Genomic DNA, 25,639 nt, shown 5'->3' with positions numbered 1-25,639 from the left:
ACCCTGAGGCAGATCAGTGCTTCCTCGGGTGCCTAGCCTGCTTCTGGTTTGCCCTGAATTTGCATTTGAGCAACTGTTTTTCCTTAACGCAAAGCATAACGTCATAATACGTTTATTTTCAAGGACCCCACAGAATTTTGATTTTGAGACATTTAGCGGGATCAAGACATTAATTAGGGGGTCTCGGACCCCCCAGGACCCCCTGTATTTCGCACCTTGGCGAGAACCGCTGATAGTTCAACATGGGGGAGAGTTAAACATAATTCCCACCAGAACTTTGACATTTCCTGGACTTTCAAACTGCTGGGGTCAAAGGCTGTGTTCAGACTGCAGGAAAATCAGATTTGTGTCTCAAATCAGATCTTTTGAGACGACTGTCTGCATTGTGATTTGCAAGTGATCAGATCTTATTTGTGTGTCCAGACATCACCAACCCATCTGCATGGCTTGCTGCGGCAACAACGTAGGTGTCAGTAACTATGGCTATGTTCAAACTGCCAGTCCAAACCCAATTTTTGGCACATCCAGATTGTATTCAGATTTGTTTTTGCTAGTCTGAACAGCTGAAAACCACACTTTGCAAATCGGATCCAACAGCTCCCCAAAGTACCATTCTAAGGAAGAGATTTTAAATCATAAAAAATCCAGAGTGTTGAAAGTGCTGGCATTCAAGAAGAGCGCCAAAGATTCATTCTTATGCCTGAGAATTCTCTTTAAAATTCTTTGGCATAAGAATGAATCTTTGGCGTTCTTCCTGAATCCCAGCACGTCCGTCATTCTGGATTCGACACTGTTGTTGTTTGTCGCATTGTGAGTGACACAAAAGACACTCTGGTTTGCAGAAATCGGATTTCACGTGCTGTTCAGACAATTAAAAATTAATCTGGATACAATCTGGATATGCCAAAATCAAATTTTGGCTGTCAGTCTGAACAGGCCAAATTGACCCCAGGGATTAAAAAATGTTAGTAAAAGTTGATTGACTGCTCTAACAAGGCTGTAATTTTTATATTTTGATAAATATAATATTTTTTAATCTTCTGTGAATAATATTTTGGGCCTCAGGTATTATGAAGGTGGTGTTATGGTCCGATCCGTCCCTCTTTTGGACAGTTTGGACACCCCTGATAAGCGTCCATGTAACACAGAATCTGACTGCTTTTGATAGCTGTGTCTTGTCATATGCTTGAATATCTCCAAACTGAGATTCCTAAGCTGAGCTCTGCCACACGGGGCACACACACCGATTTAACTCCTAACTCCCTCACTCGCTCACACACACACACGCAGCTCAATGGAGGAGCAGCAGCCCGGAGATCATCGGGCACACGAAGAAACACCCTCGGCGCCATGGACGACAGAGGGAGAAAAGACCGAGCGAGTCCTACAAGAGACAGCTGAACAACAATGTTCATTGCAACTGTGAGTTCAAGCTCCAGGAAACGCAGAAGGAGAAAAAACAGGTTCGCTCACTCAGCAGCGTTTTACTCGGGGACACTCTGCTAGAGCCGGTTAGCTAGTTAGCTTAATGGAGGAAAAAAGTTGATGACTTCACATAGACGACAGTTTACCCGGTGCAACTTCCAAGTATAACGCCGTAACCGTCTTGTCATTGCGGTTAAGTAGTCGTTTTGTGTGGCGAAATGAAAACTATTCACCCTGAGTGGCAGCTATGGTGCGAATTTGCTTCGCTAGCGTTAGCTAGCAGCACACAATTTTGACAAGTTAGCTTTAGCCAACCTGGGGTAGCTAACTAACCTAACTGTCTCAAACTGACAGAAATGTCATGTACACCCTTCACACTGGGGCATACATGTGAAAAACACTTAACACACGTTTCCTAAAGTGTTTGCTGCGAAACCAATTTAGTGCTTAAAAGGGTTATTTGGCTGGTTGGTGTGTTAGCCGTTAGCATTTCGTTAGCTGGTTGTTTAGCAACGGCACCCGCGTCACCGGCTGCGCTGGAATCTTCTATTGGGGGAGTTCGACTCGGTTCAAGGCACTGATTCTTTCGAACTGTTCAATTCAGTGAATCGAGCGACGGTTTTAACGAGTCATTTTTTGGGAGGGGGCACAATCACAGTTTGATAACACAGGAAGTGGGGAAAATGGGAAACCCTAATTAAAATGGAAACCCTGCTAGACCGCTTCCAAGCATCTAATCCACAATGGAAGATGAGTGAGGTAGATTTTTTAGAGAAGAGTGTTTTTGGATGTCTGGTTCCTGTCACCAGCACTGTGATCAATTCTGACTTGCTGATTGACTTTATACCAGAGTGTATTGCATCAAACCACTCAGTGCCTTTGTTTACATCTTAAAGAGGAATTACACCCATTTTTCAAAATTTCTGCGTAATTTGTTGGTTGAGATGTAAACAGCGTCATTCAGGGTGTACAACACTAATATAGCCATTTTATTCACTGCCAAAACCACCAGTGAACCTACACGTGCACACAAGTTTTATATGCAATGGTAATGATGGTACAACAGTCATAAATCTGGAAAAGTAAGTTTTCTTTTTTGACTATTTTGCCTTACAACACTCTTGTATCCTTCCACCATGAATTGATTTAAAATAAGTTGATTAAAATACGCAAATATCACAAAACTATCATCAAACAGTGTCTCAGACATCAGGCTGAGTATTCATTACCATTTCATGTAATAACTTTGTGTAAGGGATCTTTTAGAGGTGTTAAACTCCTCAGATGTCTGGTTCCTATCACCACCACTGTGAACAATTCTGACTCTGTAAGTTTCTCTAAAATGTCGCATTTTAGGCCAAACCACTGATTTTGTGGATGTAGAAATTTTCAAAAATCAGTGGAGTTCCCCTTTAACCGTCTGAGTATGTTTTTTAATTTGGTGTTAAAGTAATTTGGCGATTAATGTACTGGTTTCATGAGGTTAAATGACGAAAACCTCTATCAAAGTTAGACTTGAGTGAGTTATTAGACGTTTTCAGCCTGCACTGTATTTATATGAGACTTGAGAATCGGTTCGACTGATTTAGTGAAAAGAATCGGTTCAAAAGAACCGAGTCGTTGACGAGTCGGACGTCGTCCGTTTCCTGCCCGCCATGTTAAAGCCAAAAGTCCCAGCTGCAGCCGTGCCGACAAGTTTCGCTCATAAATCTCACCGCCGTAGTTCAGTACTGAGTATTTACACTCCACTGCCTCTGTTCACAGAGTTTTATTCGCGTCTGAGGTTGCGTGTAACTCACGTTTTAGGCGTTATAAAATGCCAAGTCATTTTGTATTCAAAGGGGGGACGAAAGCTAACGTAAGCAAAACCTCGCTGAGCTTAGCTGCTCTGAGGACACGGTCACTGCAACAACTAACCAACTGTACAGTCACTTCAAGGCTCAATACTGTGCTGCAAACTAACTAAATAGTGGCTTTTTAAATAAATCTCTCAGCGGAGGACTCATTTCATCAGCATTCAGCTGTCCAGTCAACCCCCTGCGTTTTTCAGCAGATACAGCTGAGTTAGCCACAATGCTGGGCCTGCTCCACCTGGCTAAACGACGGGCTCAGCATTTCTGATGACCTAATTATCGAGCTAACGTAAAAATACTGCCACTTATTTTGCTCACTTGTGTTCACTGCCTTGTCTGAAGAAACTACTGTCTTTTAACTATTCTAACTGTTAACTTCCCAGAAAAATTGGAACAAACATGTCTTGCTAGCTGCCAAACAGTGTTTACTTTCACCTCAGCTAAGTTAAAAAAGTCTTGTAAGGCAAACAGCTTGTTTTGTTTTAGTTTCAATAGTTTCATAGTCCAGAACCCTCTCTTTCCGTCGCACTTTATTGTTTATGATTGGTTTTGCTAGCTAACTGCACCGAGAAGCATTAAAGATTTTCCAGGAAGATTATATATAGTCCTGCTTTGGCTCTGGCTCTCCGCCACATGACTCATTCCGTCTTGGTGGATAGCATCACATTTTGCTCTGTCATGGTGGCCTTGGATCATTTCACCTCATTTTTCCTCCTCATGTGGTGTATTTTTTTTCTCAGAAGAGACACTTTTACATGTTCATTATTTCTACTAACCTTCTGCTTGTCCTTGTGTGTCTCAGACAATGGTAAACTGAATAGCTTCAACCTGGGCGAGGAGACGATACCGAGGATGACTCAACAAGCATTCCAGATCCCCCTGAAAAAGAGTGAAGGCAGGAATTTATTGAATGTCTGAAGGGAGGACTGACTGCAGGGGTTGCAGCATCAGTAGGCAGCCAAGACACTCCTGAGCATACTGACAGTATGGAGGGAAATAAGACCTCTGGTTTACAGCAGTGTGAGGTCAAACATTTGGACGAGAAGGATCCAGTGCTGTCCCTCAATGGAGAAGTGACCCTCAGTTCTGGTTATATTACAAACGGTTACTCCACCAAAGCTGCTGCAGATAATGACGGTAGCGGATCCGAGCGTGGATACACTACCCCTAAAAAGCGGAGGGCTAGACGCAGCAGCATGAAAGGCGCAGAGAATGTGAACCGGGACAAGGAGAAGGCTGTGCAGCAGGGGATTATGTCTTATTCCAAGCAGGACCTGGAGACCTCAGGCCAAGAGGCTGCTGGGAAAGTGGTGAACTCTAGGCCTAATTGCACAAGGACTTGCCTTAGAACAGAGGTGCACACAGGTGTTCGTCGAACCGGCGTTCAGGAGATGACCCCTGTGGGCGAGGTGCAGTGCAAAAACTCTGACAGTAGGGCCTCAGGCCCCATTAGTAAAAAGACTGATGACAAGGTCAGTAAAACCAAGCTCACCTCCTCAGTGACCTCTAAAGAGGACTCATGGACTTTGTTCAAGCCTCCCCCAGTGTTTCCAGTGGACAACAGTAGTGCTAAAATAGTGCCCAAGATCAGTTATGCAAGCAAAGTTAAGGAAAACCTCAACAAAGCAACACAGGCCAGTGCAGAGGCAGCTCTGGCTCAGGCATCTGTAAAGCTCTCCCAGGTGCCCATGTCTGCTGTAAAAACATCTGCCGGTTTTACAAACGGCCCTGTTTCAGGAGAGGCTAATGGGTGCCCCTCTGTGGGAACGTTGTTCAACTCTGCTGCTAGTACTGCACCTTCTGCCTCCTCTAATCCCGGGGAAGAGAATGTAGCATCCACTCTGGACACCAGTTGTAGCTCCTCAGCTTGTCCCTCAGCTCCAGAGCCAAGAAAATCTAGTCTTTTTGTTTACCCACATAAACCTTTAAATATGCAAACTGCGCTCCCTAGTGCCCGCCACACGGACGACCCTACTGCTCAGACAAATCAAAAAGCCCTCGGGGACATCTTCCAGAACCAGTGGGGTCTGTCCTTTATCAATGAGCCAAATGCAGGCCCAGAGGGAACGGGCACTCCTCAGCTGACTGTGAGCGGACTCGAGGTGGCGGACATCACGTTTCAGGGGGAGAGCCTTCCGTTTTTCAACCAGCCAGGCCTGGATCCAACCTCTGTGGTTTCTCTCTCTGCGCCTAAGGAGGTGGAGACAAGGACTAGTGGCACAGATGCTGCTTTGAAAGCCTGCTCTGCTTCTCGCACTGCCAGTGAGGACTCTCCACAGGTTCAGCCAGAGAGTCAGGAGGAGCAGAAGGTAGAGAACAAAATTCCAGAGGTTTCTTGTAAGGATTTGGATACAGAGCCTGCAGTGACCCAAGTTGTTAACAGTTTGGTGGGTCCATCCAAGGCACAGAACTACATAAAAGACCATGACAGGGCAAATAGCTGGGGATTGTTTGATCTGCGAGCTGCTGTATTCTACCACACTAAAGGTAATATTTTCTTGTCCCAGACCAAAAGTGAATGTTTATGAGGAATTAATGGAATATCTGATTTTAAAATTTATTTTTAATAGGTATAACAATGATTTGAATATGTACACAGATTGTTATATACACATTATATAATTTTTAAATGTATAAACAGTGCTTCCACTTACTGTGTATTGAATAATTATTTTTGTCTTGCAGAATTTGAATATCTTGTCAGTCTTCGAAAGCAAGGTGGGTGGTTTTAATTTTCTATTAATATTAGCCTGTTTCACAATGCGCTGCACTACAGCCCCCAGCATGCACTGCAACGTAATGTGCGCTCCAGCTCTCCTACCCCTAACAACAGTCTATGGGACAGCGGTTACGCCTCAGTTCTGTACAACTCTACGCTATTCCACACCAGTCAAATTACCAAGCACTCTAGCTGCATTTCAGCTGCAGTTCAACCAGTATAAACACTTAACTTCAGCTGAGCAGCTCAGAAATTGAGCCTAAGCATTAATGAACTTGCAGCAAAGAAAAGATGCCAGGTGTCCAGTTCAAGCAAATAGATAGGTTTAAAAGACAGAGCACCTGGGGACATTTAAATTTTGAATATTTCAAGCATTTGTGTAATATTTTAAGGTGTACTACAAGTGTCTATATTTTACTGCTGAAGTATTTGCATATTTAAATAAACAATGGCCAGTTTGGGTTATAGCTCAACATTATTTAAAAATGGAAAAAAAAATCTTTCGCCCATGTATTTGTGGAGGGTTTTTTATATGGCCCTTCAGTGGTTGAGTTTGGTATAATCTGGTATAACGTATAGTGTGGGGGGTACACTGATGTAGGAATTGTGGGCCAATATCCAAAGTACATATCTGCCAATGCCTACACCAATACACAAAAATAAGGAATGCATAAGCATTGTAGAGAAATGTAACCTTTATTTCTATGGGGTTACAAAAGTGCAGTAAAATGATTAATTTTTTAGATTTTATTTTATTAACTCAGCCTAAACATTCTACTCTTCTGGAGTACGAGTAATAAATCAAATAACAGTTTAACCAATCTGATTCCAATGTTGTTGTGCATCCCTAGTTTTTTCTAATTATAGATATATTCTTGAGGGCAACTGCACACAATCAGTTGGTTTGTTATTGTTTGGTCCATGTTTTAAAATTAAAATTACTCCATCAAAATCTGCAGATTACTCAGTGACTAACAATCAGTAGTGACAGCTATATATTCTATTTTCTGTGTTTCCCCTCTAGATCCAAAAAGGGTGGTGTACTATGAGGAGACCCTGGATGGACCTGATCATTGAGGTGCTGAGTGCCAGTACTTAGTTTGCTCCACCTTGGGTGCTACAGTCAGATCTGACCTGGATGTTCTCTTCTTAGAATCGAATCGGACCACATTTTTTCTTTCTAACCAGAAGAAATTGAAATGAGGAGTATGGCGAGAACGGCATTTGCATCAGAAGGGATAACTATTGTACTCTTATATCCTGGGATTTCTGCAGGGATCTTCTGCAGATCAGATTGCTATGAGCTGTTCAGAGGCATTGGACTACACACAAACTGATACACTATAGCATCTGAGGGAAGTTCTGAGCACTACTTGTGTGACAGACACTGACCTTTTGGGTCAGCTAGCAAGAATGAGGAAAACTGGAGGTGTGAATTGTACCTCCTGAGCCTTTCTGCTCCATGTGGCCCTTTTGAGGAACGTTCAAGATCCACAGTGGATGCCTCAGTCATTTGATTTCTTCCTGCATTCAGATCAGTTCATGTATGACTGCTCATTTAATATTTTTAAGCAGTGCACATGTACAGTGAGAGCGTTTGAATACATCGTGAACAAAATGAAATTCTGACCTTCAAAAAAAAAAATGCCTTGGAAATGTAATCATAATGCCCAGGAATAAGGGATGGCATAAGGCCAGCCCTGTCAGGTTGGTAGAGAAAAGGAGTAGTCTTAACGTTTGGTCTGCTGGGAAAAGGCCCTACAGAAGCATTGCCTGACGTTTTTATTTTTCTTCTTAGTTTTCGAGTTTTATTTTTTTGATCCAGCCCAGGAATGAAAGCCTAATGTAATTCTGGGTTGACCAGTCAGAACCAGAGTTGCTTCATTTTCCCTGCAAGTTTCATGACGAACATTTTAAGACTGGCTTCTCAAATTAAGTCTATCAGATAATTTTCATGTTTTTATTTCTGCAGAAACCCTTTACGCAGAAGTAACATAGTCACAGTATTATTAACTCCCAGCCAGTTGAAAGGTTTCTTAGAAAATAAGGTGTTGTTTCTCACATCCTTCAGCAGTCTTGTAAACATTTTACTTGAAGTAAACAGCAGGTTGTTGATTTGAGAAAACGGAAAAGGAATGACTTACTGGGAAACAGGCTGTAAAGAAAGAGTACGCGTAGTTTTTCCACAGGGTTCGAGCATCGTACCTCGTATCACACTGACCCAAGTTGAATTTTACCAGCTGTGACCGCAAGAACATGATTTCAACATCCTCAAAAGCCAGCTGTGGTTGGAAGTGCTGTGCTTACTCTTTCTGATAAAATTTAGGTCTTACGACTGTAATTTTAACCGTAGTATTTCTTTGCACATTTTCGTCGTGAGAGCTATTGTTATTGCAGCTGAGTGCCGACTGAAACTGCTCAAGGTTGGACAACGGCAATACCAGGCAGTCACTGTCAGTAACCAGCTGGTTTTGTTAAAGCCTCACCATCTACTGTGACATTTCATGAGCAAGGCCTTTCTTTACAACTCTGTGGTACACTGTGTCTAGAGTTATCATGGTATACTATCAAAGTAACAGTTTTTTTGATCATCCTGGCCAGACAGACCAAAGATTGGGCCTCAGTGTAGATGCTGATTTAGTCCGTTTAACCATCTCTTAGGCTCGGTTTGAATAATCAACCTTTCTCGCAGAGATTTTGGATGTTGGTAATTTTGACGTTTTTAACCAAGCAGAGGTGTTTCGTTCATCATGTTGAGTAATAGCACTTTATGTAAACATATTATTTTAAAACAAATGACTACACCTATCTGAAACACTTAACACGAGTTACTAACTCCTGCTTAGAATGGCTTTGGGCTGTTGTGTTTCTAAGAAAAAAAAATAGAATAACTCTTTACTCAGGTAGAATTGGGGAAGCCATTACAAAGCAGAGTTTTTTTTTTTTTCTCTTCATATGGTGCAAAATGATCCTGGCTGATTTTGTGTTTCATGTTACTTTCCAGTCGTCTTCTTTCTTTCTGTAGAAGAACATCTGATTTTTCACCACTGCTGTTGCAAAAAGACAAAACAATAGCCTCCAAGATACTGGAGCACTTTTTTCCCTTGGGCTTCTCTTTATACCCCTTTATATGCAATAGCGGGAATCTTTCACTGTCTAGGCCCCTTTTTCAGCATGTGTATTGCTTGCGCTGGGCACAAGGCACAGCTTTTACTTGCATATTGAAAAGCTATGACAAAGTTAACACAGCCCACAGTCAGCGCCTTCATGTTGGGAGTAGGATGACTTGAAAGATATTTATAAAACTGCTTTGTCTGGCCTCCTTCCTCCAAGCAGTGGATTTGGGTGAATGTTATTTGATAAGTCTGTTTTCTTGGCTAATTTGTTTTACCCTGAATCCTGTTCTTAATGGCTAAGAGTGCATTTGTTTCGGCTGTTATTGAGAATCTCTCTGAGGAGCGATTGGTTGATGTTTGCCAGGTGGTCACATTGATAGCCTAATTATTGTGGTAGCTTTCGTGGACTATAGGTAAGGGTGTAATGATTCTAATACAGTATTAAAAAATGGAAAAAATGCATGAAACAGTGAAATCTTAATTTGTGTTTTGAAACTGGGTGAATCCTATTGTAGTAAGTGGGCAGGGCTTGTGCTCTGCACTCAACTGTGATCAAATGACTGAACTTTAAGTGATTTTTGGGACATTTTGTCTTGTATCAAACCAATCTGGAGCAAATGCAGAGTGATTCAAAAAGATTCATCTGATTTTAAAATGATTTATTTCACCTGTGAATCATTACAGAACAATGCAGTAAACTGGTTTAAGTGAGCATAAAGTTTATTGTGTAATTTTACAAGAGCTCAGTATGAACCTCCTCCAGCTTTACGGACAACATCAACGCAATAGTCGAATTCACCCCATACTCGATTGAGCATGTCGGGTGTCGCTGCACTCACGGCTCTTTCAATGCAATTTCAGAGATCATCCAGTGATGTGGAACCAACATCACTGTTGGAGGTTCACTGCTGACAAAAAATCACGTTGCTCAGTTGTGACAGATTCACAAAAGGTAAAGACCCAAAAGGTTTTCTCCCCAACTTAGTCTTCTCCTTTTCCACCCACTAGTTAGGACTCCCCCAATCACGCAATGCTAGTCAGCGCAGGTGTCTGTTAGCTGACGTAACAGATCTGGCGGTTGGCGCTTTCCTCCGAGCACGTTCAGCTGTCCAGTGACGTTGCGTAAGCAGCAGTTCGAAAAGATGCGGTTGCTGGCTTCACGTCTCGAAGGCAGCCTCTGCTAGCCTTCACCCTCCTAGTGCTGGTAGTATCGTGTGATTTTTCTCTTGGACTCCCGGCTACGGATGGCTGTAGCATCACCAGGGATCGAAATCACAATCTCCTGATGATAGGGCCAACGCTTAGATGGTTGCACCCCGCAAAATGCTTTCTGCTCAGGGGTTGCCATCTCCTCGGAGACTGAAGGGAGCCGTCTTCCAGTGACAGAAACTCTGACCCCCTCTTTCAATTGGTATGTGATTGGTTCCTAGGCGCCTCACGGTTGTAGAAATATGGCGCTTTGAAATCGGATGAATCTTTTTGAGTCACCTTGTATTTAAAGCTCTGCAGAAAAAGACATTTTGACATTTTTACCATACAATGTGTTTTATTACACCCATATCTATAGTAATAACTCTGTCTGCCTCTTGTGGCTTCTCTGGGAATGAAACACATTTACAGATGAGAAGCAACTTGCATATTGAAAGCTTTTATTGTCTCAAATTAGTCGACACATGAGTGAAGCAGTCTTTTTATGGTGGGCCTGATGGTAGCAAAAACCTTCACCAAACAAGTGCCCAAGGGTATTATCCTTAAATTACGCCAACTGCCCGCTAATTTAAGTATCTGTAATAGTGTTTAATAACATAACAAATCATTTCATTGTAATATTTTTTTGTTCAAACATTTTGGCATGATTGGTTCATGTTTTCACACTGTGTAATAATTAACAGCTTTTATTTAAAAAAGAAAAAAAAAAGAAATGAGCTTAGATTGGTGGGGAGATGCTAATTATCAAGAGTTCCCTTAAGTATATTTTGAGAGCACTTATTTCATTTTTGGCAATATTTTATACAAAGATGCAGAAACTGTAGTAGATCTATTTAGGTTTGTTATTTTAGTGGTTGGTTATTTTATTTGTAGCTGTTGAAACCAAGTGTGTGGAGGTGAATGAGGCTGTGAATTGGAGATAAAGGATTGTTTGTATGCTGGATTGTAACCTCGTGCGTGTGTGTAATGCTTCCCCTGAAGATGTGCAATTGCATTCAAGACGTTTTGTGCAGGTTTACCTGGAAGCCTGCTCGTGTGCTGACTCTCCTTAAGATATGCAAGGTCCCCTATGTGGTGGAAACTCCTGTTGAACTGATATACAGGTGCCTGAACAAACAGTTCGATTATTATTTAGATGATCTAATATCTTGGGATTTTTAAAAATATTGTATGATTACTTGCTTCAGAAATAATCAGTGCCATGTTTTTTTTTTCTTGTCTTTGGTGAACAGTCTTTCTTTTTCTTTTTTTTAATACTGTTAATGTATGTGGAAATGATTTTATGATTCTTTCTTTCTTAAACTTTGAACAGCCAGGTAACATCCGTTTTAGATGTCACTGTCTTTCCAGTGGGTCACTATCATAGTCAGTGTAACTTATAATTGTGATTAACAGGCAGCGCCTAGTGACGTAGGGCTTATAGGTGAAAATCCTTTCAGAGACCTTTTAGCGCTGATTTTTATTTCCTGTCTCCATCTCAGATTAATTAATAATTAAAGTGTATGTTAAATAAGCTGATGTCAGTCGTTCTTTATTTATTTCAAATGCAGAAAAGTAGAATTTCTAACTTTTATCGAACACAATTGGGAGATGTGAGATGCCGGTTTTAGGTTTAGTTCTAAAGGAAGTGAGTTCTATTTAGCTGATGTTAAACGCTTAATTATTGATTTTATTTTATGTTTTAAATAAATGAATCGTTGCAGCCCTACGGCTGGTTGCCAGGGCTGACTTGGTTGAGTTAGTTGCTGTTAGCGGAGTTTACCATGTAATAGCAGCAGCAGTGTTTTAATTTCAGCCCTTGTTTTTGTGCATGGATGGAGAACGATGCCCTGTGAGTTATCTGATGTTAGTTTGGGGAAAGAGAGGGAAATGGACTTGCTAAAGGCTGGAGGAGTACTTCTTAACCAGGACCCAGCTGATGAAAATTGAATCACTAATACTGAGTTGTAGGAGCTGAAATTCTGAAAACGTCAGTCGATGTAATTTTATGTTGTCAAAAAAAAGAAAATCTGATATTTTTAGTTAAATCATGTAAATGGAAATCAAGCTATTTAGAAAGTCTTCAAGCAAGTGAATCACATGGACAATGTTAAATAGCAAAATGTGATTCCTGTCTAATTTTAAGCTAAATTATCTTTGCTTTAATGGTGGGATTTCCACAGATCTTAATATCGGCTGATTTTAGCAGCCAAGCGATCTATCGGTTGGGCCCTACTCTTCATGTTTGCCAAAGGTACGCTACATGTTTTTAGCAACATCCGAGTTCGACATGTGGACAGATTTGGTGATCGTGGAAAACGGGTTGATGAATCCGAACAGTGAGGAGCTGTGGGGGGTCATACTGAACAACTAATGAATCCCTTTGTCTGTAAAGGGGAAATGCTGGATCTGTGTTTGGCTCCACATTTGTCTCACTGCTCCGTTTGCCGGCTCGGCCTCCGGTTCATCAGAGCCGGTACACCTGAAACTTCACTGTGTAGTGTATCCTCATGCCACCAACTGAGGTCTTTCTGGGTTACAAGGGAAGCGCGTGTGTGAGAGAGAGAGCGAAGCGGAGGATTCTCACTGTGCCACTGTACACCTGATCAGGTGGCGGTGTAGTATTGTGTAAATAACACAGTGCCATGTCATAACAACTGCCAAGTCTGTCTCTGCACTCCGGCTTTGCCATGTCTTCATGTTGTTGAATTTATGCCCGTCGGTTTGCACAAACTACCTGTGACACCATTAGAATTTTCGAGGCCGTTGCGAATCACCTTTTTGATTGTTTTATAGGTGAATAAATGAATAAAAAAGTTTGAGCGTGTGCCGTAACTGAACTTGTGAAACCTCCTTGATGTCACGAATGCGTCACGTTATGAGTAAATGTCGTTTTATTTCAGACGAGCATGAAAATGTCCTTTTCAGCTTCCATAACAATGTAATAAAATCAAACGAAATGCAGTGTTTTCACAGTTTTCTGTCCCCATTAAACTGTTAAATTTCTTTGAAAGTTGAGCGTCTCGTGTGCTGAGTGCAGTTATAAAACGATTTTGCTCAGTGATGGTTTGTTTTCTTCTCTTTGCTCAGGCTTCCGAATTAAAGGGGTTTCCTGTGAGAATAAATCATGTTCTCTTGGCTTCAGTGTTGCTGGAGCTTTTTAGCACTGAATTTATTTCCTGTTTCCATTTCAGATAAGTAACCTATTCATATCCAACAGCTACATTTAATATGACAATATTAAATATAAGGCACAGGTTTATTACATACTGAGGCTTATTATTCAGTAAGAACATGGACTTCAGTGCAAACTGGCTGAGCTATTCTTAGGTTATATTAGTGTGTAATGAAACTTTAGGCCCACAATTGGCCATTTATAGTGTTAAGTGCCACAGCACAGTATTTAATGCAACACTGCCAAATATTCAATAAAATTCGAGTACACATTTAAAATGATGGTTCTTTAGTAAAGAAAATGGTTCTATATAGAACCACAAACATTCAAAGAACCCTTTCCATGATTAAAGGCTTCTTTGCATCATGAAAAGGTTCTTCAGATTGCTGGAGGATGTGTTTCATATGGTTCTGTACAGAATCTTTTTGAAAAGCATTATAAATAGCACCAGAAAGGGTTCTTTTATCGTTATGATGTCAGGCTTGTTACAATGGAAGAGCCCTTTTTGGTGCTAAATAGAACCCTTTTCAAAAAGGTTCTATATAGAACAATCTACAGCACATTTGCCATCAATCTGAAAAGGCTTTTCACGATGCAAAGAACCCTATCCATGATTAAAAGATCCAAAGATTGGGATTTCCTATTGTTTTCTTAAACATCAGACCAAAAGACTGAGCTTATTATTCATTATTAATAAGTGATAACCCTGAATTTTTTTATGTTTTCATCAGCGAACGTATTCCAGATATGCAGAATGAGGAGGTATCAGTTAAAGTGCATGTTAAACAAGCTGCACTGCAAAAAATATCTTGTCAAGTAAAATTATTACATATAGTCAATAAATCTAATATTTCCCCTGTTGAGATTGTTGTAAGCATAATTTAAGATTATTTACCTTATTACTAGACATTTTTTTTACTTGTTTTAAGTAATTTTATTAAATAAAATTATCTCACTATATTGGCAGATCATTTTGCCAGTATAGTGAGATAATTTTACTTCAGAAAATGACCTAAAACAAGTAAACAGTGTCTAGAAATAAGCTAAATAATCTTATAATAAGTGCCCAACCATCTCAAAATGTGAAATATTAGATATAATGACTAGATTTAAGATCATTTCACTTGACAAGATAGCAGTTTTTGCAGTGTGGTGTAAATGTTTGGATCTTCCTTGGTGTAATGACCAGAAGGTGGTGCTATTTCCTCATTATTTGGCAACATTGAGGGCTATGGACCAGACTCGGACATGAGAGGCTCGGGACATCTGTTTGTCTTTTGCACTCCTGCATTGTGTTTATAATTTCTTAAAATATGATTTTATGGACTTTATGAAATTTGACTTGCCCTGTGTAACCGGAGGACAGATCACTCGATGCCTCTCCGTTACGAAGCGTTCTTTCCACCTCTGCTGCTGCTGCCTGCAGTTTTGAAACGCCTGAATTAGACGGCTCACTGGAACGTCCTCCTGCAGATCATATGTAATAGTCTGAAATAGCAGAGGAACAGATGGGCTCCGGTTACTCTATTTTTAGAGGCTGATGCAACGAGCTCGTGCTGCTGATAGATGGCTGTAAGTGCACTGATCATGGCCTTTTGTTGTCTGTTTTCAAACACCATCAACTGCTTTTGTTGGTGGCTTTCAATCCAGCCAGATTAAAAAAGAAAGGAGGACAAAAACAGAACGCAAGAACGGAAAGCTGTTTGATGACTGCCTCTTGACGGAGCGTACTTTTACACTGTAAATAACAGTAAAGACGAAGCCCTCAGATGCTCTGAAAGCTTCAGAATGGCCACTTAAGTTTCTCCCCAAAAGCTATGTCAGAGTTTAAAATATAACCTTTTCTATCAGAAAGATCTACTTCTAATAAAGCTCATTTGCATCATTTTTTTTTCTTTTCTTCCTTTCATTTTCCTTGTATTTGTGCTTTTAATCTGCAGTACCACTAAAACTGAGCTTGAATCACTGTTGTTTCTTAATGAATAGTTTAAAAGTGTGATTTTAAAACAATAATTTCACTAAAGTAAGTTTTTGGGGTTTATTATTTGTTGAAATAAAAGTCTAGTAACACATACTATTTCTTGTTTAACCCCTAGTTACTGAGGTAAATCTGGTTAAGACCAGTTCATTTAGATAAATCTTACAGTCTAAAGCACATGTGTCAGGCTCCAGTCCTCGCGGGCCAAAACTCTGCAGACTTTAGCGCACTGCCTCACTAAACACACCTGATTCAGCTCATCAGCTAATTAGCAAGGCCTTCATGAGCTGAATTCAGAGCATTAGATAAGGGTAAACTCTAATCTCCACAGCTCTTTGGCCACTGTTAGCAGCTTTGGTAGTGTTTGTTCATAAACTTTTATTTTTTCTTTTATTAAGTTTAAAGGTGATATATATGACATTTTAAACATTAATATAACAGCAAACAACTATTTTCTATGGAAGGACGTGGTGTAACGCTGTCCTGAGCAGAGAATGAAGTCACGCCCCCTCTGTGTGTGACCTGAACTTCTCTATTTTTTGTTTTCATAGCCGGTCTGGCCACATGTTAGTCCCGCCCTGTGACAATGTTGGCCCTCCCCATGTTTTGTTTTGCCCTCCCCAGACAGTGACCGCTCATACAGCATGGTGTGTGCACCATTTAAGGTGGAACAGGAAAATCCAAACAAGAAGCTGAGGCGCCGAATCTAGTCTTAACTGCTGCACCTTTTAAGGTGGAACGGGAAAATTTGAACGAGAAGCTGGCGAAAAAGAAGCTGACTTGAACTTCGCTGAGAATTGAAATGAAAAGGTGGGTAACATTAACTCATTTTTGCTGTTTTACAGAATCAATAGGTCAGTTTTGATTCGTCCAGTTTGCTAATGTTTGTGATAGCCACTGGTTAACTTCACAACAGCAACTGTAGCAGCAGTTTGCTAAACCACATCCTAGCTAACGTTAGGTATATAACATGCTGTGTCGTTGTTCACTCTAATGTTATATTATGGTATTTGTCTGAGCAACGTTTGTGAAGAGTTTTACAGCCGCAGAGATCTAAAAAGCATAGTTCACCTCAGCAAAGCACGTCCATGAATTTGGGGGGCGGAGCCTCTGAAGGGAGGGGTGTATTTTTTGCTTGTGAGTTCAAATATCAACAATAGTTCTCCAGAAATGGTGATTCTAGTCTTTTCTAGGCCAGTTATTCATCACTGCATGAACAGTCCATTTAATACAATGGAGTTGTTTTAATGGATGACAATACATTACATAAGGAAGGGTATTGGATTCAAGTTAACCTGACTAATTCAAGAGTAAGCAGAACTTGAAAAAATAGAGTACTGCTAGCTCAAAGGACAGCATTTAAAGGGGACCTATTATGCCTTCTGGTTTTCCCCTTTCTTTTAGTGTTGTAGCTTTTTGTGCATGTAAACGGCCTCAGAGTTACAAAGCTGAAAGTACACACCAGAGGGAGTAACTCTCTTCCACAGAAACCAACTTTCCTAGCTCTCGTTGGAATTCCAGTCCTTTTCATTTGCTGAAAAATGATGCAATCGCATAATAAAATTCTTATTGCCCACCTACAGGCAAGCTAGGCACGGCCTCACACAACGCACAGCAGCTACTGGAGGCCAGGAACAGTTTGTTCAGTGTTGTAGCCGTGTGGAGAAGATGCTGACCTGACTTTCAGGACCGGACTTTGGCTCAAACTGATATGGCAGAACCAACGCCGTTGGAAAAACAGCCAACAACTGTTTACAGCTTCTCAGGAGAGAAGAGTCTGTCTGCAGACTGCAAGACAGGGGCGGAACATGCAGGGGTGGAACAGCTCTGACGGTTGACCAGTCAGAACCGAGTGGGTGAGCTGAGCAGTCAGAGCACACTGGGTTTGTTGAGAGGCAGGGCTTAAAGACACAGGTGCTCAAAGAAGATTGAAGCATGTAAACCTATTCTAGACCCCAAAAATAAAATTATGAACACTGAAAATGATTAGGCTGTTTGACTTGAAATGTGGATCACTGGAAATTGGAAAGTAACTATAACTCACATATAAAGTTATTTAAGCTTAAACCTGTTAAATAATTTCATTTTTAAGGCAATAAGTTTGCATGACTTTTCAACTAATTTAAGTTTACAGTGTATGACACACACTGATAGACACTTCTCTAGCTGTTTGGAAGTCTGCAGGAAATGCATTGATGTTTCTTTACATTTTACTTTAGGGTACATTCGCATGTCCTTAAGTAACAAAGCTCAGACTGTAAAACTGCAAAGGGGACCTGAGAGTCAAGCAAATATATGGCAATGAAAACTAAAGAAAAACTGAGCACATGCTGGCGTAACTATTCATGCAAACCAAGGATGAGGAATGAATGGCCACGGATTCCAGAGTGCAAGCGAGGAAGTTTAACTTTAGGTGACTTTAGCAGACTTCCTTCTACGTTCTCCTAAAGTCTGCTACATTTTTCCTGCAGTGTGTCTGCACAGTCCTGAGTGGATCCTCATCCCTGCTGAAGGGAGCTGGTCTAATTACATGGTGCTGCAGCCACCGCACGGCACCAAACGCATGCATCCGAGTGGCATGGACTCAAACCGCGATGCAGTGACCCAATCTGTGCATAAATCCTTTTCTGGTTCATCTCATAAGTCATCACATGCTGCCTAGAGAAGTCAAGGTGGGCTTTAGGATTAGAGGGTTTAGGAATTGGCTTGTTTCTTTTTGCGATCACTACACACAGACTTACAGGCTTGGGTTAAAACTAATGGAGTAAAATATTGGCTGTTTTGATCACAAGGCAGTAAACTCTGTAGCTGCTGACTTCAAGATGGAATAGTATTTTTAAAAGTTGAACTGCGTCAGAAAGGAAGATGTAATGCCTTTGTTCATTTAATTTCCAGTTATAACAGCCATTAAGTAGAAATGATTCATTTTGCAAGCAATATTTCTGGAGAGATTGGACATGAAATAATCAGACAAAACTGTAGTTCAAAGAATGATTAAACAGTCAAAAAAAATGAGACTCCTAACAACCATGCAAGTAGGTCTGTCACAATTATTACATAATCGCCTGAGATGGCCACAATTACAGTGCCTGTTATAGACACCAACAGTAATCATTAGCAAAATAAGCTGTAAAAATATTCTTAATTACTTAATCTGTCATTCAAAATATTTGCAAGAATCTAACCATTTTTTACATCTTATTTAAGATATGAAAAAATAAATCTCATCATGACATTTTTTTAAATTATATATATGCCACAATCATTGGCACCCCTAGAAATTCTTCAGAGTGAAATCTAACTGAAGTATATTCCCATTTATATTTGTTGTTTTTAGGTTCACCTGAGCGTTTAGGAACACTTAAGTGGTCAGCCGTGACTTCCTGTTGCACTGGGGAATATATATGAGATGGAACACAGGCCCTCAGTCATCCATCACTATGAGAAAGACCAGAGAAAACAGCAATGATGCGCGCCGAAAGGTTGTTTAGCTGCATAAATCAGGAAACAGGTACAAGAAAATAGCTAAAGAGCTGAAAATACCAATTTCCACTATCAGAGCAATAATTAAGATGCTTAAAACAACTGGAGATGTTAAGAATCTGCCGGGAAGAGGCTGTATGTCCATACTGACCCCCTGCAGACTGAGGAGCGTGGTTCGAGTGGATAAAGAATCTCCAAGGATCATAGGTGGGGAATTGCAGAAATAAGTTAGGCTTAATGGCTGTTTTGACCAGAAATTAAATAAATGAAAGGTGGTCACTGACTTTTGTACAGTTATATACACCATTTGAAAATGCCAGCTCTACCTTTTGACATTGTGTGAACGTTTCATAACGAAAGTACTAATAAAAATGGCCCAAAATTACTTGGAATAAAATCTCAGTACATCCGCGTACATTACTTAAGAACATTTTTTAGTCTTCTATACAGTTACTATTTCAGAGATAAGGTTTTCCAACAGTAACACTTTCTATTCCTTCTCCTTGTCAGTGCTGGTGAAGACAACTTTATCCTTAACTGGCTGAGAATCTTCTTCTGTTCTGCTGTTGTTTTGTGTACATTCTTTAGATCTGATTGATTTTAAAGTTTTAAAGTGATTTTAAAGTTTTATGTGATTGTTGTTAACAGTATAGACACAAAATGTCTACAGGGGTCTAAAGGGGTCAAATTCCTCAATTAAGATTTTTTTCCCTCAACCTTCACTACATTCTTAAAAAAGATGGTTTGTCAGAGGTTCTTTAGTAAAGGGCATGATTCTATTTAGAACCAAGTTCTGTTTAGAACCGCTTCATGCCTAAATGGTTCTTCAGATTGATTGAGAATGTGTTTATAGTTCTATATAGCACCAAAAAAGTTTGACATTGTAACAATAGCAGAACCCTGTTTGGTGCCATATAGAACCATTTTCGAGAAGGTTCTATATAGAACCATACACAACACATTCTCCATCAATCCGAAGAACCATTTCTCTGTGCAGAAAATCATTTAGGAATAAAATGGTTATATACACCGTTATAAATAAAGGTTCTATGGAGGTACATTTTTTGTTCATCAAGGTACAAACAATGTAAATGTTCCCTCAAAGGTACAACAGTGGTTTTAAGGTCTTAAATAAGTTTTTCCAGGTGAAAAGTTCGTATTTGTACCTTTTCATAACCGAATGTTTTAAAACAAACAATAAAATAAAAGTCCTGGAGACGAGACGGGGTGTGTGGAGTCAGTACAGCTTAGAAAACATCATTTCAATTGATTATGGTTCAGTTATGTTCCCTGACTAAAGGTATTGAGATGTACCTTTGAGGGTACCACCCCAGTGACAAGAGGGGCACTGCCCCAGTGACAGTTTACTACATTTTTCTGAGAGTGTAGAACTCATGGTTCTAAATAGATCCATTGTCTTTACTGAAGAAACCTTGAAGAACCATCTTTTTAAAGTGTGCAGTGTTTCATTAGTTTCATTGACTTGGTAGCACAGGCACCAATCCAATACCTTGTAGCAGCATTGATCGTTTTAGAAACTGGCATATTATTTACGTCCAGCAAAAGCAGCGTACTGGGCTTTTTGACCACTAGGTGCCACTCAAGGAAAAGCTTTTGGTTAGAAACATCTCCTTTAGAACTGCTTTGAGATTCATATTTTAGATTCCTACGTCTTCATTGAGTCTTTGGTCATCTGAATTTGCACATAAGCCTGCATTGAAGAAAAATGAATGACCCTTAAAGACAGTCCTGCTGAAAAACCTATAGTGTTTCTGTTGGTTACTGATGGTTTTGCAGTGTTTTTTTGGCTTTTTTTATTGGGTTGATATCACAATGTAAAGGACCCTAATGACTTATCAGGTGACCAACGGCTGATTCTAAATGGTTTCCTCATGGGCTCTTAAGATACTGTACAGGAAACGAGTGGTCTTTAACTTCTGGTGGTCCTTTTTCAGCAGGGAGATTATTAACCATGACTGTTCTCTGTCCTGTTTATATTTTCAGTGGCCTCAGTGCTACTATTAATGACATGTTCTAACAAGTGGATTCCCCAAAAAAGCTGTTTGAAGGCTGACCTTCAGTGTACTCTATCAGATTTGGGCCTCTGTAGTGATCACGAGCTGACAGCGCAGGCCTTAAGGTCCTGCCTTTAAAGGCTTTTTACTGCTAGCAGCAAAGTGCATTTTAGCACTGCATTCACCTCCACGCAGCAGTCAGACCTGTCAGAAAGGCTTCTTTCCCACCTCTTATCCACTTCATGGCCTTTCCTTTTCTGGAAATCTTTCCCTGATGAAGGTAGAGTGGGGAAAAAATGCAGTGGCATTGTTAAAATGTTTTTTTTTAGGAATCACCTGCAGTGCACTTTAATGCTTATGCAAAACCCTCTTGATAAAGCAGCTGTGGGTGCTCGCTGGTGGCTTTGATGACTTTAATTAATGGCATGCAGCATTTAGGAAATGAAACGGCTTCGGAGGCCAGGCCTGTGAAGAGCCTCATCCACGACCCCCATTGATTAATGAAGTCACACTTAGTCATCCTCATTATCTCTGCTTCTGATAAAAGGCAATGCCGCTGCCAAGCCAACTGCATACAGAGGAACTCTCTCAGGACATTTAAGGTTAAGCTACTTAGGTCACACAATCAGAACTCTTTCATTTCTCTATGCAGCCATGTTTGCACAATACGGGGCAGATTTACTAACGTTTTGTGCCTTTGCAAACCCCATTATGTCATTAAAAAGTTTACTAAATAGGCGCAAGGGCACTTTAGCACCGGTAAAAAGACCAGCGGTCCAGAGGTCACTGCTCTTTTGTGCTTTTGCCTCATTGCTTATGCATTTCTAGGAGTTAGTAAATACTGACTGTGCTATTTAACGCCTGTCTTATTTTTTGCCACTAGCGTGGCTGCAATTATTGGTGCTCAGAGTGAAAAGAGAGTTTTTTGGACACAGTTATTTTTCAATGGGAAAAAAAAACGCTTGTATATAATAAAAGAAATGGAAACCAAATAGTGTTAGAAAAACACTGTTTTTTAAACTGCTAAGTCCTAATACGTTGGTTATGTTTTACAACCCTATGCCTAAATAATGACTTGACAGTTTTCTTTTCCAAACGATTGTTAAAAGCACATAAACTATTTAGCCCTGTGATCACTGCTTACTTCATTATTCCTGCACGCTATGGTTTTTGTGCATGCAGTGTGAGAAATAGCCATTCTTTAATTCACTACGTGTAGCAAAGACGTTCCACTCAAAACCATACACTTCCCAAACAACCTGGGTGTGCAGAGTGAAATTAAACAGGGATTTTATATTTTCACGCTTTCTAAAAACACTTGGCACAGAACTCAAGTTCAGCTCGTCCCTCCAGACAAGAATGTGTTTCAAAACAGTAAGTAAAAAATAATGACTTATTTTCCTCTAATTTCTGGCGTATTATGTCATATTAATGCCTAATGTTTTCTTAAACAATTGCTAATGATGTTGAAATAATAATATGAATAGTACTTTTTTCACTTACTAATTAAACATTTTGAGAAAAATGAATTTCAACCTAATTAGTTACACTTTAAACCTGAAACAGAAGGATAAAAAGTCTTTTTTTCTCCTGCCTGGCAGAAATGGGCTTTCATACAAAAAGCATGCAAGCCAAACATGGTTATATTGCACCGGTCATATGTGAGGTTCAAAGATGTGGCTGTGTTTATTTGCATGGAACTTCTTAGAAGACAACTCGGTAACCTACTTACCCAACTAGTGCAAAGTGTTAGTAGACTGTCGGCAATTAGCGCCTCTCTTAGTAAATCTGAACAAAAGCTTGTAGACTGAAATCAATGGGAAAGACAGCATACTGCATAGTCTGTAATTGCAATATACACAGTAAAGAATATTTTGCTTGAATGTCTTACAAGTCCATGTTTAAGCTAAAGCGAGCGTGAAAAGTGAAAGTAAACTACTTTTTAATGGTACTGGGTGGGTAAAATGATATTTAAAAGTGAAGGTTTGTATATTAAACAGTGAATTGAAATGCACAGTTGGTGCACATTCATATTTATATGGCAAAAAGTCCAAGAAATGAGTGAGTATTTCTTGCTCTATTTTATGTAAGGGTTGTTATCAGAGCACTTTCAGAGCTGTGTCCATCATTAAACAACATTCCATGCTGGCAGTGCAATATCTAAATACAATTCTTTAAAAATTTGGACACTCGAATAGCAAAAATAGCTAACATGCTCCATGACAGTGCTAAAAATCTGGCACTTGCACTGGTGTTGAACTTGAGAATCATGCGCCATCTCTCACTGGTGACCATTGATGGCAATTCAACATGCAAAACTGGCTAAACAGAACTGACAAGGATCGACTAGAGCCAACGGTACAGGACACACTGCGCAAACAGCAGGCAATGGTCAGCCACTGATGCTCACCAACAGCCTGATGGCGTCCAATGGCCAACATGTAAGTTGGGGCGTTAGGCCTTTTAGTGAGGTCAGGTACTGATGCTGAATGATTAGCTCTGCATCACAAACTCCACTCCAGCTCATCCCAAAACTCATCACTCCAGAGAACACATTTCCACTGCTCCCCAGCCCAATGCTGGGGGGCTTTATTGTCTTCTAGTTGGTGCTAGCATTGGGCATAGTTACCGTAGGCTAATAAGCAGCTGCTCCAGAGCATCCCACTCTACTGGCAAAGCTTTTCTATGGACATTTTATAAGCTGTGCATGCACTGTCAGCAATGGGTGTACCTGAAAGTAACTGAATTCACAAATTAATTTTACTAGTAATTCGTCATTGGTAATTAGTATTACATTTGGACATGTAGTGTATATTGAAACACCTACATATGTCTGCTTAAGTAAGTGCAGTAATTGTGAGCATTGCTGTGAGACAGTTTTAAGTAACTATTGTGGTTTGGCTACTATTCCTTGGGAAACCCTCAAGGCCTATAATAAATAAGGCCTTTCAAAAAATGCTTGTAGGCAACTTCATAATAACACACCATGTAATTTTTTTATTTTGTATGTTTCCATTTATATTTCTTTTGCTGTTGTGCTGCCAATGAGCCATTTAAACAGTTGCGAGTAAGAGCTGCTTGGCTTTGTTTGTGGTTTTTCTGCTATGCCTTTTGGAAACACTCAACGACTTTAACAAACAAAGCCTATCCTTTCACAAAACTGTTTGTAGTGCATATCAGTACGCCATGGAGAGTGTCATCATTTAAATTTGTGCCAAATTGCCCAGATTTTACTGTCATTACAAGCACAGACCGTGTCTCTCCTGATGACGCCAATCCCCTTTATGCAGTCAGTTTGCAGGAAGTAGCTGGATAGTCATAGCTTCAAGTGTGGACATATTTGGCTGTTTAACTCCAGATCGGTGGCCTAGTATTAGAGCCCCGGCAGTGAGTGTCATAGAAACCTCATTTTCATGCTAAAGCTGAGAGCCACGCGCATGACGCTGGAGCTGTGAGTAAATCTGATAGCCGGTTACATGGATGAATATGGGACGGTGTGTTGAAACAAGTGGAAAATAAATGAAAAACACTGCCGTTGTTGGACGTCAAGAGGCAGCCATAAAACTGAGTGTGATCAATCTGTTTTGGCCCACTTAGACTTTTGAGTGTAAGACAGCTGCTACTTTCCTATGCCAGCCTCCTTCTTTCTCCCCACACATACACACGCATATATCACTGCTGTCATACACTACAGCTCAAAAGTCTGGAATCTCTTGTCATATTAGTAATTTTTGTCATTTTGTATACTGTTATATTATGAAAATCATACACGTACATATCATAGACGAGCTACCAAAATGTGTTTTTTAGATTTCAGTACTTCAATCTGGGAACAAAAAGAAGTTATTAAATGACATATATGCACTGCAATCTTTACTGCAATTATTTACAATATTGTTGTCAAGTTGAGAATTGAGCACTGTCTGAAATGCAAGCTATTCTGGACATTTATTTATTAATTACAGCACAGAGACCACCCTTTCATTTATCCCATTTCTAATCAAAATGCTTCAGGATAAAAGCAGAAAACTTATATTTAGCGAAAATTTACAAAAAAGTCTCAACAACTACATTTAATATCAATGTTTCAGCATTTAGTCTCGCTTTAGCATTCGTCTCGCTTTCAGTTTTTCAATCTGAGTGAAATTTTTCCCACATTTGCAAAGTTCAGTCTTAGAAGTTGGTTGTATTTTGTGCCTGCCATGATACAAGTAATCTCAAACACATTCAGTGATGTTGAGGTCTGGACTCTGGGGTGGTCAGTCCACTGTTCTGAGATGGACTGACCACTCAGTCAATGTTTCTTCAGATTGATGGAGAATGTGTTGTATATCTTTTCATATAGAACCTTTTTGAAAACTGTTCTATACACTCTTTAAAAAAGGGTCTTCAAAGGTTTTTTAGTAAAGAAAATCGTTCTATATAGAAGCATGAACAATCAAATAACCCTTTACATGATTAAAGGGTTCTTTGCATCATGAAGCATTCTTCAGATTGATGGAGAATGTGCTGTAGATGGTTGTCTTCAGTACTGAGTTGTCTTCTCACAGTGGAGGGATGGATGTGGATGTTTTCAGATCTGAATCAAGAGTGGAGCTTGATTTTCTCCTCTCTCAAGGATGAAAGCTTTAAGTGTTGTTTATCTGATGGGGACAGTGTTGGTGTCTACCAGGTTTTCCAGGTGGTT

At 40.1% G+C, this 25,639-nt stretch overlaps 1 protein-coding gene across 3 annotated transcripts; it reads left to right on the top strand.

Moving 5' to 3' along the window:
- The first annotated feature begins 1,261 nt into the window (after positions 1–1,261).
- Positions 1,262–7,957, top strand: LOC118824298 (nuclear fragile X mental retardation-interacting protein 2-like). Of its 3 annotated transcripts, none has more exons than XM_036594346.1 (4): positions 1,262–1,422; positions 4,081–5,765; positions 5,964–5,996; positions 7,022–7,957. In XM_036594346.1, the coding sequence occupies exons 2-4, from the start codon at positions 4,265–4,267 to the stop codon at positions 7,072–7,074; spliced, it is 1,587 nt and encodes a 528-aa protein (XP_036450239.1). In that variant the 5' UTR covers positions 1,262–1,422; positions 4,081–4,264; the 3' UTR covers positions 7,075–7,957. The 3 variants fall into 3 exon arrangements, with proteins under 3 accessions (XP_036450239.1, XP_036450238.1, XP_036450240.1); XM_036594345.1 differs by having other exon boundaries at positions 1,262–1,463; XM_036594347.1 differs by lacking the exon at positions 1,262–1,422 and adding an exon at positions 3,003–3,283.
- The last annotated feature ends 17,682 nt before the right edge of the window (positions 7,958–25,639 follow it).

The sequence above is a fragment of the Colossoma macropomum genome, unplaced genomic scaffold (genome assembly GCF_904425465.1).
Source record: "Colossoma macropomum unplaced genomic scaffold, Colossoma_macropomum, whole genome shotgun sequence".
NCBI lineage: Eukaryota > Metazoa > Chordata > Actinopteri > Characiformes > Serrasalmidae > Colossoma > Colossoma macropomum.
Note: the sequence above shows the minus strand (reverse complement) of the source record. Positions and strands in the feature narration are given on the sequence as shown.

Bases quoted from the DNA above. Each gene is read 5' to 3' on its own strand.
- LOC118824298 (XM_036594346.1), top strand. From the start codon at position 4,265: ATGGAGGGAAATAAGACCTCTGGTTTACAGCAGTGTGAGGTCAAACAT. The intron at 5,766-5,963 runs GTAATATTTTCT...TTTGTCTTGCAG, and splicing joins TGTATTCTACCACACTAAAG to AATTTGAATATCTTGTCAGT. The intron at 5,997-7,021 runs GTGGGTGGTTTT...TTTCCCCTCTAG, and splicing joins TGTCAGTCTTCGAAAGCAAG to ATCCAAAAAGGGTGGTGTAC.